General features: G+C 40.8%; 1 protein-coding gene across 2 annotated transcripts in view; it reads left to right on the top strand.

Annotated features, from left to right (window-relative positions):
* LOC149286091 (serine/threonine-protein kinase TAO1-B) overlaps positions 1-10,648 on the top strand; it is a 29,383-nt gene extending 18,735 nt beyond the window's left edge. The window contains exons 10-19 of one of the 2 annotated variants that reach the window (XM_089494359.1): positions 4,151-4,318; positions 4,990-5,193; positions 5,391-5,525; positions 5,949-6,185; positions 6,570-6,698; positions 7,126-7,329; positions 7,528-7,767; positions 8,930-9,142; positions 9,329-9,511; positions 10,187-10,648. In XM_089494359.1, the coding sequence (XP_089350485.1) occupies positions 4,151-4,318; positions 4,990-5,193; positions 5,391-5,525; positions 5,949-6,185; positions 6,570-6,698; positions 7,126-7,329; positions 7,528-7,767; positions 8,930-9,142; positions 9,329-9,511; positions 10,187-10,648 (2,175 nt within the window). The remainder of the gene's footprint in view (positions 1-4,150; positions 4,319-4,989; positions 5,194-5,390; positions 5,526-5,948; positions 6,186-6,569; positions 6,699-7,125; positions 7,330-7,527; positions 7,768-8,929; positions 9,143-9,328; positions 9,512-10,186) is intronic. The other variant, XM_089494360.1, reaches the window with a different exon arrangement.
* The last annotated feature ends 3,732 nt before the right edge of the window (positions 10,649-14,380 follow it).

The following is a 14,380-nucleotide window of genomic DNA, read 5'->3' as shown; positions in this document are numbered from 1 at the left end:
GCAGATATATTAGTATGGTGAGACTTAAAGGACACCTTTCTTCCCCCAGATGTTTTATGGGAAGAATCAGAGGGAGGATCTGGAGTTTGAACAGATACAGGTAGTGATTTTTTAATGGCCTGAGTCAGAGAAGCTGACAAGGCCGTAGTCATAGAGGACATTGCAGAAGCAATGGCCATGGATACAGAGGAATTTAATTCCTGTAAAGGATCAACAGAAGGTAGATCAGCAATGTGATCCTCTCTGGGAGAGGACTCAATATCAGACAAATCTTTTGATGGGGAGTGGTGACCAGCCATAGTAAATTGTATATAAGATCAATAGCAATCAATTTGAACAAGAATAGCAGAACAGGGATATGCCCCTTTAAGAGAGAAATGGATAAAGCAACCGACAGGGAGAAAGAATCTACCCTAGCGAAGCTCTGGGGAAACAAACTCAAAAGCTCAAGGGTTCAAGAAGAACACCTAAACGCCAAGCTACAGGAGATGGAAAGACCGAAAGGCAAACCGAGCAGCTACCGGACTCTCGACCCGAGGCTCCTATCCAGAACGCGTCCGAGGACTAAGAAAAAGCCCGCGAAGCAGCGTGGGAGGAGCCAGGGGCATGCGTGAACGGACGAGCAGAAGGACGTCCGTGACGCGAGAGAAAAGCCTAGAATGCGCCCGAACGAGCAGACGCACACGCGACCGCCGAAGGGGAAAAGAAGAGAGAGCCGGAGAAACGTAAGTAGAAGAACCGCCGGCGCGAAAAAGTCGCCGGCAAGAGACAAAGCCGCACGATACGGGGAAGGGAAGGGAAGGGGGCCGAGGCCACCCAGAAGGATCCTCGGCCGGCCGAACAGCCCGAGGGCACGGGGAGAACCAACACGAAAAACACACGCACACAACGATAACAGAATAATCAACAGTAATAATCAACAGTAAATGGTAATAAGTCACGAAAAAACAGCTAGACCACACGGAATCCCATAAGGGGAAAACCGCAGCCCAACCACAGAAGCCAAAAGCAAATTAATAGAGTAAGAAAACCGGGAATACTTATCTGCTGTCTGGGAGCAGCAAAGAAAGAGGAGGATTTTGGGATGTGTGTCACCTTTTATGGGATGCAGGTTATGTGGGAGGGGTTATTGTATGTACACTCCTACTTGTTTTTTCTATTCACTGTTGTAGTTTTTCTTTGCTGCTGTATGGGAGTAAAGAAAGGGTTAAGCACAATATGAGCCTCCGTGTCTTGACTTAAAATCCACATTAAGTCCTCTGTTTTTACAATCATAAAAATGTATCATTTTGGCTTCAAATGTCTTTCTTTCTTGGGTGTTTTTGAAATGTCCTCTCAGTGTTTTGATTTTAAGGTCACATATGGAGTGACCGGTTTGGGTGAAGTGGTGCCCAACTGGAGTGCAAAGGTTTTCTTCATCATGATGATTGATGGAGTATCTGTGCAGATTCATCCTTTTATTGAGTTGCTGGCAGGTTTCACCGATGTAACACCCTATAGTACATTTGGTGCATTGAATCATGTATTCAACATTTTGTGAAGTGCATGAGTACGATCCTTTAATATTGTATGTCTTGTTGTTGTGGGTGGCTGTGTTGCTGGTACAGATGTGTTGGCAAAGTTTGCATCTGGCTTTGTTGCATGGTTTGCTTCCATTATCTGTGTGTGTTGTTTCAGTATGTAGTTTGCTACTCACCAGCTTTTGTTTGAGATTAGCTGGTTGTCTGAAGGCCAAGATGGGGGGTTCAGGGAGAATTTCTTTTAACACCACATCCTCTGCTAGCATTGGCTGCAGATCCTTGATGATGTTTCGGATTTCTTCTAGGGCAGGATTGTATGTGGCTATTAGAGGTATGCGTGAGGATGTTTGTCTGTGTATTGCAACAGGTGTTCACGTGGTGTTTGTAGAGCAGAGTTAATTTTCTTATTGATGATCCTAGGTTTGTATCCCTTTTGTTTGAGTGTCTCAGACAGTGTTTTTAGATGCATGTCTTTGTCATCAGTGTTGGAGCAGATGCGGTGGTACCTGGTGGCTTGGCTATGGATGATGCCTTGCTTTGTGTGGGATGGATGGAAGCTGGATTTGTGCAGGTAGTTGGATCGGTCTGTGGGTTTTCTGTATAGGGATGTATGTAGTGTGTCCTTGTTTATTGTGACAGTTGTATCCAAGAAGTTTACACTTTCTGTGGAGAAGTCCATTTTGAGTTTAATAGGTGGGTGAAATGTATTAAATGCGTTATGGAACTCTCTGAGGTTTACTTTTCCGTCCGTCCAGACAATGAAAATATCATAAATGTAGCGATAATATTTGTAGGGTTTGTGAAGTTGTGTTTCGAAGAATCGTTGTTCCAGGTCAGCCATAAATAGATTGGCATATTGTGGTGCCATTCTCGTCCCCATGGCAGTGCCCATGGTTTGCAGATATATATTGTTGTTGAAACTGAAGTAGTTGTGTGTGAGGATGAATTCTATGAGTTTAGTAATGGTTTGAGGACTGTATTTCTGGTTATGAGTATGTTCTGAGAGGAACAGAGAGCAGGCCTCAATTCCATCTACGTGTGGGATGTTGGTGTATAGAGATTCCACATCCATGGTTACAAGTATAGAATTGCCACCCACAACCACAAGACATACAATATTAAAGGATCGTACTCATGCACTTCACAAAATGTTGTATACATGATTCAATGCACCAAATGTACTATAGGGTGTTACATCGGTGAAACCTGCCAGCAACTCAATAAAAGGATGAATCTGCACAGATACTCCATCAATCATCATGATGAAGAAAACCTTTGCACTCCAGTTGGGCACCACTTCACCCAAACCGGTCACTCCATACATGACCTTAAAATCAAAACACTGAGAGGTCATTTTAAAAACACCCAAGAAAGAAAGACATTTGAAGCCAAAATAATACATTTTTATGATTGTAAAAACAGAGGACTTAATGTGGATTTGAGCTTCTTAGCACACTATCAAAACTTCCTATAACCTGTGTTTTTGGTTTTTTTCTCCTTTCTCTTCTTCTCTCTCTCCTACACGCTTACCCCTGCTCCCCCCTAGCCTTATCTGTGCAGTATATGCCACTATTTACTATTTACGACCCTCTTAGTTTTTTGTCTGCAAATTCTCTACCGTGTTGTTTTAACCCCTGTTTTAACCCTGTATCAGAACATGTACTGGTCAGTTTTAAACTGTGTTTTTCACTTGCTTGGTCAGAAATGCTTTTGACTTGATAAAGGGAGGACTCCCGAAAGCTCATCTATTATGTTAAATACTGTTAGTCCAATAAAAAAGGTATTACAAGATTCTGCAACATTCTGTTTTTTTGCATTCTTATACACTGGACTAATACGGCTACCCCAAACTACAGTAACTATCAAAACAAATAATATATTCTCCTTAAGCAATACCGCCTCCTAGTGGTAACATATATAATTGTAACTGCATCTGTATTGTAAATATGTCTCTACCTAAAACTCCCACCTACTCTTATGAATTCAGAGCAGGACTCTTTGTAGATGAACTCATACAGACGTGTATTTGATTTTTGCTTTTGCTGCCTTTATCTTTTTGCTCACGATAAGCAGATTGAATAAGAGGCATGCTGCTGATCTTGAACAGTTTAAGTTCTTTCCTACACTACATTCATGGGATTTAACAAAATCAAGATCGCTGTAAGTTGGTGGAAAGCTCAGTCTCATATAGTTGCCACTCGGTGCCATGCTCAAAGCAATGTATATAAAGTATACACTAATAAAAGAGCTTGTGTAATAGTGGGTTAGGAATCGGTGACCTACCTCGTGTCCTTGCCTGCACGTCTTAGACTAGGATTTACATTGGAAACCTATTTGGTTTTATTGCAGGGTTGTTCTCAATATTACTATATTGCTATAAATGTTTTACTTTCTATGCTTTATTATGTAGTTTAATATTAATATATTTCACACACAAATTTTTTCTCATTATCTAAACATTTTGTACTGTTAATACTTATGATGAGCCTTATTTTCTGCGTGTCGAGTACGCTGTCCGTGGAACATACGTTACGGTTGTTAACTGTAATACAGTGATTTTATGCGGTTTGTCCGCGTTCGTTTTGTGTTACTGTGATTTGTACTGCCTAATACTCCTGTTATTTGTATAGCACATGTTTGTCCTGCGGGAGAGGCCTGAAACGGTGTTAATTGACCTGATCCAGAGGACAAAAGATGCTGTTAGGGAGCTGGACAACCTCCAGTATCGCAAGATGAAGAAGCTGCTTTTCCAAGAGGCTCACAATGGGCCCGCTGTGGAGACGCAGGAGGAGGAAGAGGTACCCGACACACACCTTAGTTTCATTCCGTTATCATACTAGTCAATGTTTCTTTATCTTGAAATTGATAGAACTCATAATTTGGGCGCTTACAAAATACTAGGCCAACACATCTAGAGAGCAACCCCTACTGCATAAGGTATAGCTTAAAACAGATTATACTATACATAATACAGGGCTAGTGGTATCAGGGAATTGAAATAATAAACTGTCCAGCAAATCTCCTGCCAAATGTTTAGCGAGTACAGTCATCTGCCTCACTATAAAAACAAAACTCAGTGGTTGTTCTTCAAGGGGTCTCGTTATTCAAAACAACGATACCTGTTGTTGGTGACCCTAAACATGCCCGATTTCTACAGCCGGCAGCATTAGAAAAGCGACTGTGGCTGAAGTGCCACCTCGTTGTATTTTAATGTGCTATGATGTATTTGGAAATGTTTTGGGTCATGTAGCCGTTGGTCATATGTGTAACACTCTTATCATCTTATATTTCTACCAGCACAGTATACAGATCATGTGTAGCCTTTTGGGTAAATTGAGGCAAATGGGGGACCTACAAAAAACGGAAAATAATGTTTTTAAGTGTATATGCATTGCGTAGGGTGTAAGACCAGAGCTCGGTGTTCAGTTGCTAGGTTGCAAAGTTTTAATGTGCGGGTAATTTTTTCCAGGATCAAGAACATGGCATTGGCCGATCAGGGACTGTCAATAGCATTGGTAGCAACCAGTCTATTCCCAGCATGTCTATTAGTGCCAGTAGTCAAAGCAGTAGTGTGAACAGTCTTCCTGATGCCTCGGATGATAAGAGTGAGCTGGACATGATGGAAGGAGATCATACCGTGATGTCAAACAGCTCCGTCATTCATTTAAAGCCGGTGAGTATACCCGCCACGTGTATGGATTTTAGCCCTGAAATACCATGTGAGAGGCTATTGCTAATTTTTCTTTTTGGTTTCAGGTTTTACATCCCTTTATAGATTGATTGTCGAGGCCTCACATTCACTGTAGTAAAGACATAAGTTGACTAAACTACTGTTTTATAAAGTTTTTTTGTTTATTTTTTTGTGTTAAGGAGGAAGAAAGTTACCCAGAAGAGCCGGAACCTAGAACGCGGCCATCAGAACCGCAGTCTCCTCCCCAAGTCTCTCGTCATAAATCTCACTATCGCAACCGCGAACACTTTGCCACCATACGCACAGCCTCTTTGGTAACTTTTTAATTTGTGATTTAAATGAGCTTTAGTCTCTGATCCCCCGAATGGGAATACCTTTACGTAGCAGTATCACTGAATGTCTACACACGTGAAGTGTTTTTCATTGTGGGCAAAACAAGCCTTACCTTTGTGACGTTACTGTTTGTGCTTGCACGTTGTCAGATTGTAATTGTGTTTACATGTAGAGATTGTAAGTATGCTTGATGAATCAGGGCTTCCACTCCACATTGTACTGTTTCTGGCATTAATTCAAGGTGATCATTTAAGAACTAAAATGTAGCCACCATATTTGGAGACATCTTGTATCACTAAATTAATGTACATGCTGAGCAAAATGGCTGTTACATGCATTGGTTGTTAATGTACAAAGGATTACCCACCCAATACACCCATCCTTGTTTGATTTTCTGCTTTTAGGTGACGAGGCAGATTCAGGAGCATGAGCAAGATTCTGAGTTGCGGGAACAGATGTCTGGCTACAAGCGCATGAGGAGGCAACATCAGAAGCAGCTCATGGCATTGGAGAACAAGCTTAAGGCAGAGATGGATGAGCATCGTCTTCGCTTAGACAAAGATCTAGAAACACAGAGAAACAACTTTGCCGCAGAAATGGAAAAACTTATTAAGAAACATCAGGCGGCTATGGATAAAGAGGTGAGGTTGTGAGTCTTTCGTGTGCTCTCAGCACATAACAAAAATACACAGCATTTGCTATGTATTGTATACCAGCTCAATGTAAATATTTCTATGCTAACCTCTTTGTGACCCTTGGAGACAGAGGACGTAAAAGTACGTCCTATGATCTTTGCCCTGGTGGGAAAACAAGAAATCGGTCTGTTAGATAGCCTGGAGTCTCCCCTGTTCGCTGGAGCTAGCACCACCAACTTTTGGCTCACTGATCTGATGTAAAAATGCTACAATAAAGATATCAGGCCCTTTTACTTCGTGACTAAATCTAACTTATTTGTTATGGCCCCCCCACCACAAAATTGCTCTCTGATTTCTGTATCCTCTTTTTTTCTTTCTTTTTTTTTATAGCTAAAGCTGATGGCAAATGAAGAGAAGAAATTCCAGCAACATATCCAGGCGCAGCAAAAGAAAGAACTGAACAGTTTTTTAGAGTCACAAAAACGAGAATATAAACTTCGCAAGGAGCAGCTGAAAGAGGTGAGGTCATTTGGAAAGTGTGAACAACTCGGTCTTACTCAAGTATTTGTCACTTCCTTGAAGTTGGAAGAAGTAATAAAGTTTTTAAGCTGGAGATACTATATAACAAATATCTGGAATTACACATCTTATTATGTTGTATCCCAAGGCTTTTCTTTTGACAGTAGAATGGTACAGCAAAGCAGTGGGTTTTTCTATCTCTTTAGAAGGTACCAAACTCTAATCCTTAAACAAATCACGTTCCGTGTTATTAAACGCTGTACTTATTGCTACCTTGAGACCTGTGCTCAGTGGTTCATGTAGTGCTCTTGTTGAAAGTCGGAGCTAAGAGGTCAGTACACCCCAGCTTGTATATTTGCTTAGAATGAGCCGTTTGCCTGTTTAAACTTTATGTGCAGTTGTACTGATGCGTATGTTGTATTACTAGGAGCTAAATGAAAACCAGAGTACCCCAAAGAAAGAAAAACAGGAATGGCTTTCCAAGCAGAAAGAGAATTTCCAGCATTACCAAGCTGAAGAAGAAGCTAATCTCCTGCGACGACAAAGGCAATACCTGGAGTTGGAGTGCCGCAGATTTAAGAGGCGGATGCTGCTTGGCAGGCACAACCTGGAGCAGGATCTAGTGAGAGAGGTGTGTGATAGGTTCAGATTGTTATACTATGAGCTTTTTACCTATGGACTGCAGCCACCCAGACCCTCCGTCTGAAATATTTTGGGCTTACATTACATATTGTTGTCTGTTTGGCTTCTAGTTTACTCGTTTGCATTCCAAAACAACTGTTTTATACAGAGGATCTAATTTCCACAATATATACTGTCTGTTTTTTAGGAGCTCAACAAAAGGCAGACTCAAAAGGATTTAGAACATGCAATGCTGCTTCGACAGCACGAATCCATGCAAGAGCTGGAGTTCCGACACCTTAATACTATTCAGAGGATGCGATGTGAACTCATAAAGCTGCAGCACCAAACAGAACTCACAAACCAGCTGGAATACAATAAGAGACGCGAGAGGGAACTTAGGCGCAAGCATGTCATGGAGGTCCGACAGCAGCCCAAAAGCCTCAAGGTAACCAGCTTGTTGGGGGAAAAGCTATTGTGGATTTGCTAAAGTCTACAATAAGAAATTCCCTAAAGAGAAAGCAGGTCTTTATTTTTCCCTTTTTATTTTATTTTGTCTCGGGGTGTAAAGATAACAAAATATATTCAAATTATGATGATTATGATTGTCAAATCAGGCTAATTGGCTACTACTACTTTCAATATTATTAGGACCGATAACATCATACTGATTTGTGAGCGAGTCTAGAATAGTGTCGTTCAGTCCATTTTTCTGACTTTCTCTTTAATTCCTTTGCAATTTTTCTATTCCCTTATGTGCTGCCAAAAGAACACTGTCCATAAATCCAAAAGAAATCTATTCTTCTGCTGGAAACTGAGCTAAGTTTTACTCTCAGGAAACCTTATTTGCCAGCAAATCAATTTGCTGTTGGAGACGGCCTGAGATCCCGATTCTGCCTGATCATAAGCAGCTTCCCATTGAGCAGTGACAGATGTTTGATTTCTGCCCTGTTATTAACTTTCCTTGTACTAATTGGTCATGATTTTTTCTCGGTGCCGAGGCAGCTGTCCCCGTGAGATTGTGTGCATTTGGCTGATTACCCTCTGAGGCAGAAAATGGTTGAATAAATCCATCCATTCCCACAATGAATTATGAATCCTTCTCTCCATAGGGGTTACAGGATTATTTCTTCCCATTTGTATAGAAATGCACGTTGTCAGCCATTGTCTGATACACATCTTTATCTACAGTTCCCCTATTGGTTTTCTATAATCTTGTGATTGCTTTTCTGCTCATGTAAAACAATGGTGGTTTGACATTTATTGTTACAACCCTGGCTTCTTGCGTCAGTGTCTACTAATTCACCCAAGGACAGAGGTTTGACATTTTCCTAATTTCTTATACTTTCTCATTTTAATTGAAATATTTGTTGTTGTTTCTCTCTTCCGCTGATACTGCGGCAGTCGTGTGTGTGTGTGTGTTTGTGTGTGTTTAGAACATTGGGGAAGGTTCACGCGGCTACCTCACCTGGTCCCATTGCTGGATATGGCCCTTGTCTAGAATATGACCAAGTGTTCTACCTACAGTGTGGTGACCAGCTTTGTCATTGTGTCATTTATAAACCTTTTTTGTATCATGTAATTAATGCATGGCTGCTTCTTATGTTCAGTCTAAAGAGTTACAGATAAAGAAGCAGTTCCAGGACACATGCAAAATCCAAACACGCCAGTATAAAGCTTTGAGGAATCACCTCTTGGAGACCACACCAAAGAACGAACACAAGGCGGTGCTCAAACGGCTGAAAGAGGAGCAGACCCGCAAACTCGCGATATTGGCTGAGCAGTATGATCACAGCATTAATGAAATGCTGTCTACGCAAGCAGTAAGTTTCTTTGTCAGCCTGAATTTGGATGTCGTAAGCGATCACTCGTAATAAAATTCAGTCCATCTTTTTTTTTTTATATAAATGTAATGTAGATCTAGATATTATCTGAGAAGGCAGCGGGCCGTGTGTAAGTAAAGGGAGCTGTATTGTGTTGTGACACCCTATCCTTACCTGGTTTGGCAGCTGCGTCTGGATGAGGCACAAGAAGCAGAGTGCCAAGTTCTTAAAATGCAGCTGCAGCAGGAGCTGGAATTACTAAATGCCTATCAAAGCAAAATCAAGATGCAGGCGGAGGCTCAGCACGAGCGGGAGCTGCGGGAACTGGAGCAGAGGGTTTCACTGCGCAGGGCCCTGCTGGAGCAAAAGGTACATAGCATTTCCATTATTTCCTTCCTTCTGGATGTGGCAGATTCATATCGTCAGTAGGGTACCTAAAATAAATAAATTTAAATAAAATTAAAAAAAAATGTGCCAAGTAGGTTTTTGTTACTTGAAGTAGAGTAGCACGCTTGCACAAAGTTTTGTATGGGCATCCCTTTAGTTTCTGGTTTTCCCAAGGCATCTAATCGCAGTACATCCATTATTGGATACAGCTGAGTGTCACCTGAGCCAGACTTCAGACGCTAAGGTGCTATTATCTAGGGATACATGTCTTGGGTAAGGACATATGACAAGTAAATATTTATGTGAATACATTGCACGCTGCGTCGGGGTACGTAAGAGATGCTGCACTTCTATCTCCGAGATGCTTTTAGTTCGTAAGAACTAGCTTCTCAAATAGCAGAGTATCTTGGGCAGGTAAGAACTCGGGAATAAATGATGACGTTGCTATCCATGCAACTTCTTGCATAATATGACATATGTTCCTTAAAGCCATGGGAACATCATAAAAGTATAGTGGGCATTGTCCTTTAACAACCTGTGCTCTGTAAAAACATGGGAGGTGAGACTATGATGAGGTTTGTGCTGTTAACACTGTTTTGTTGTATATAATGTGTGTTTTGCCTTTTTTTGTAATTGCTCTTTTTTTCCTATTCGTAGATTGAAGAAGAAATGTTGGCTCTTCAAAATGAGCGCACCGAACGGATACGAAGTCTGTTGGAGCGCCAAGCACGGGAAATTGAAGCGTTTGACTCTGAAAGCATGAGGCTAGGCTTTAGCAATATGATACTCTCTAATCTCTCCCCCGAGGCGTTCAGCCACAGCTACCCGGGAGCTTCTGGCTGGTCCCATAATCCCACTGGTGGCTCTGGATCTCAGTGGGGTCACCCCATGGGAGGCCCACCTCAAGCCTGGGGTCACCCAATGCAAGGTGGGCCCCAACCATGGGGTCATCCTTCAGGGTCCGTACAAGGTGTCCCCCGTGGCAGTACGATGGGGGTCCGCAACAGCCCCCAGGCTCTGAGGCGGACAGCTTCTGGGGGACGGACAGAGCAGGGAATGAGTAGGAGCACAAGTGTTACTTCACAGATATCCAATGGTTCCCATATGTCTTACACATAACTGCAAAAAGAACTTATTGGCCATTCCTTTTGACCATTCAACGCAAACTGCCTACAGATGTCCTCACAGCAGCTTTCTCAATGGTACTGAGCAGCTGCAAAAATAAGGCTTCCTACACATGATGTATTTTAATCAGTTTGTACAGGGTTACATGTTTGTGTTATCTAACGTATGATTGTATTGGCTGCTGGATTTCTATCTGTAAAAGATGGATGAGTGCTGGAAATTAAAGCATGTGATGAGAGTGGCTTTCAGCAAAGATGATTTTAAGAGGGTCTTTCCAAAGCATTTAAAATAATTAGATTACAATTTATGAAAATGTACATTACACCAATTCCTGCTCCTCAAAATCTTGGCTCATTCCCTGGTTATTAGAATGTTTTGGAACGCAGGCATTAAGGGTATGTTCTAGTTCATGGTTAAATGAGAATGGCACCTTGTGTGTGATACCCTGTGCAGTCAATACATTTTCTATCCAGATGTTTTTGGGAGCATCAATTTTAAATCTGTTGAAGGTATGCAAGATTACTTTCAGCTTTAAATGGGCCAAAAAAAACACACATCAGATTCAGGTATTCATTAAGTTGGTGCTTAAACCAGCAAATGAGATTTCAGAATATTATATCAAGGGTTAGGCCAAGTTGTTATTCCTTAGCTGATTTTTTTAAATGCATCATCCTAAATTAACCTGGATAGAGCTAAATTTAAGGAACGAATGATGAGAATTGTTGAGATTAGTTCAACAATAGCCTGAGAAACACAGCTTCCACTCCTACCTTTCCTCCAACACCAAAGGGTAGTTTTCATATTATTTTCTATCATGCGATGTGGCTGTGCCAATTAGTCTTTTATCCCAAGCTTTTTATTCATTGATCTCAAACTCAAAACTCATAATTCCGACCCTTATGTCTATACATTTATAACCCATTTTTCATTCATGCACATTTCCTCAGCATGCAGTTGTAATAATTTTTACTCTTTCCATTTCCACCCATGGTGTATGCAATGGTATATATAAATTGAACATAACATTTCCCTTTTCTCGCTAATATATTTAATATTTTAACAGTTGGTTGAAGCTTGGCAGCCCTTTGCTGAGAATATTTGCAAAGCTTTTCAGAGCTGCTGTGATTTTGGTTTTAACAGGTTTCCTTTAACTGGTTTGATGTTCGTATAAAACATAATGGCGTCGTTATTCCTCCTATTCCCCATAAATTTCTGCATGTGCTTCTGGTAGTTCATCTACTGTTCCTACGTGGCCTCACAGGTATAAACCAAGAAGTAGGCTAATTGGAATCCATGCTTTTGCGTCTTTAGTCTAATCTTATGATTGTGCCACAATACTAAAGATACTGCTAAGAGCCAACCATTCGCTCGTCTTCTTTTTCCCCCATAACATAAGATTAACTGCTAAATGCTTATGCATTCCACATGCGAGTATGTCAAATCACTTTTTATGTTACCGTGTGTTCTGTTACTATGATTGATTGCATGTGATACAAGATGACATTGAAGTGTCACATGCATGTAATCCTATGAGCCAGATAGATGCTGATATGTTGAAATAAGGATCACATTTATGTATTTTACTAATTTTATCTATTTAGATGCTGGTATTGGTGCCAATTGCAGGGCATTTACTCCTGCGGAACCTCACAAGTAATATAAGAATATAACGATAAGGTATAAAGGTTTAGCGATACATGAGAATTGTTCCAATGGTATAGATTAAAGGAACCTAGTCCCCGTTTCAGAGTTTTAAGTAGATTGCCGAAAGATTTCTAACATTTGGTCAGGTGAACGCTGTTTTTCCGTACTGGCGCACTTAGTCTTGCATTGTATGCATTTTTGCATCTCTTGGTGAGTCCATGTGCCTAAACCTTAGTTTATCATATGGTGCCGGGCAGCAGGATCCTAAAGTCATAACTTCTCAAGAGGTTTGGTGCTACTGGACAAAATTGGTAATGTCGACCAAAATATAGTTTGTGAGGGGAAGCTGTCAGATCGTACTTTTCTTTTTAATCATGTATGCCAAATTAAAAATGGATATCTAGGGATTTCACTTTATTCTCATTGTTGGGGGATGTAATGCGCCCCTCTCCCGGTTTGCCTGGTATCTTGTGCTCCTGCGCAGTGCGTGGAAGAAAATGTTAAGGTGTTTTTAATACTTCCGTTTAAAACGGTAGATAAAAGGTAAACGTCAACACTTTTTCTTTCCAACCATATCCCTTCTAGAGGCAGGATTTTAGAATCGCCCGATAATTATCCCCTTGCAAATCGCTAACTAAGCCTCACCCGCAGATTATTGCTTTAGTGCAAAACATTGGTAGTGAATATAACGCGGCGGTGGTCAGATGCACGGGACCCTCAATTGTTTCAAATAAATAAAAAATAAAAAAATAACCTGCAAAATTTCATTGAATTAGTTTTTTTGGATCTCCACTGATTTTGCAGCAGTTAAAGCTGAGATTATGCGATAAACTTGTAGAAAAAACTGCAGCCTTTCTTATGTGGATTAAACACTATTTGAGTCAGGGGGATCTGCCCCCCCACCCCCCAGGGGATCTACTCTAAAGCTCTAACTGGTCAGGCATCCTAACAGTTTATCTGCTCGTTTGGAAAAGGATAACTAGAAATATTGTCTGATTAAATATATTTACTTGACATATATAACAATAACGGCAGGGGTAATATTCTGATGTCTGTCTCCATTTTCACTGACAAAATACTAAAGAATGGGATGCCAAATTCTTGTCCTTTAGAACTTTTGGGTGATTTTTTCCCCCCTGCCTATTTGCATGAAGGGACATGGACACAGACAATCCATAATTGTGGATCTCTAGAAAGACCTTACGTTATCCAACACTATTATTTGAACAATATTGCATGGAGTGCACTGGGCTTGTTCGCTCATTGTACGATGTTAATACAGGCTAAACCACTAAATTAAACAGCCGTGTCTTTCTATTTTAAGATGTTTTAATTATACCTGCGATATAATCATGCCAAGGCAGAAATATTGCTTTAGTATGCTAGTAACTACTATAAACATTCACCCCCCACTCTCATAGCTCGTTATTTTGATACTCAATTAAATTATAGTTATTTCTATCCAACACGTAAAATATTTTACAGAATGGTTTTCTATTGAGACTTTACCCCTATACACTTCTTAGGTCTTGATAGTTAACCTAAAGTGTGACCGCAGTAACTCTGCCTGTTCTGTCTACTTGGTTGGCCGTTTGGTAGCGAGGCGTAAAAATGCTTTCCAGCCGAAGGCGTTCAAGTCAATTTCTAATCCATGAGTTTAGAGCTTGACGTATGGATATAAACATTAAGTGCTTCTTTTTAAATGGAAACTCTGATGTCCTCCATGTTCTTGTGTTCAAGCAAAATATTATCTATCATGATGGCTTTACATTTACACTAGTCTCCCCTAGTATTTCACAGCTTCTACTAGGTTTTGATTTTGTCGTCGAAAACAGGGGTTTTCAGATGCCAACCCACCACAGAGATTCATTGCGGCAATTCTCCATTTATGTTTAGACTGATGGTCCGTAGTTGCCTAGGACGCAAACTATTTCATTTCTTCCGGATCAGATGGTTTGAATGAATGAGTTCAGAACAGTGTGTATGAAGAGAGGTATGGAATGTTGTGATGAAGCTGATGGTAAACGTTGGCTCTGGGGTGGCCCATCCTACCAACTTGGAATCCATAAGCTCTAGGAACCA

The sequence above is a fragment of the Sceloporus occidentalis genome, unplaced genomic scaffold (genome assembly GCF_023333645.1).
Source record: "Sceloporus occidentalis isolate IW3139 unplaced genomic scaffold, rSceOcc1.0.p SCAF_72, whole genome shotgun sequence".
NCBI lineage: Eukaryota > Metazoa > Chordata > Lepidosauria > Squamata > Phrynosomatidae > Sceloporus > Sceloporus occidentalis.
The sequence above is the reverse complement of the archived record's forward strand: the minus strand, read 5'-3'. Positions and strand labels throughout refer to the sequence as shown.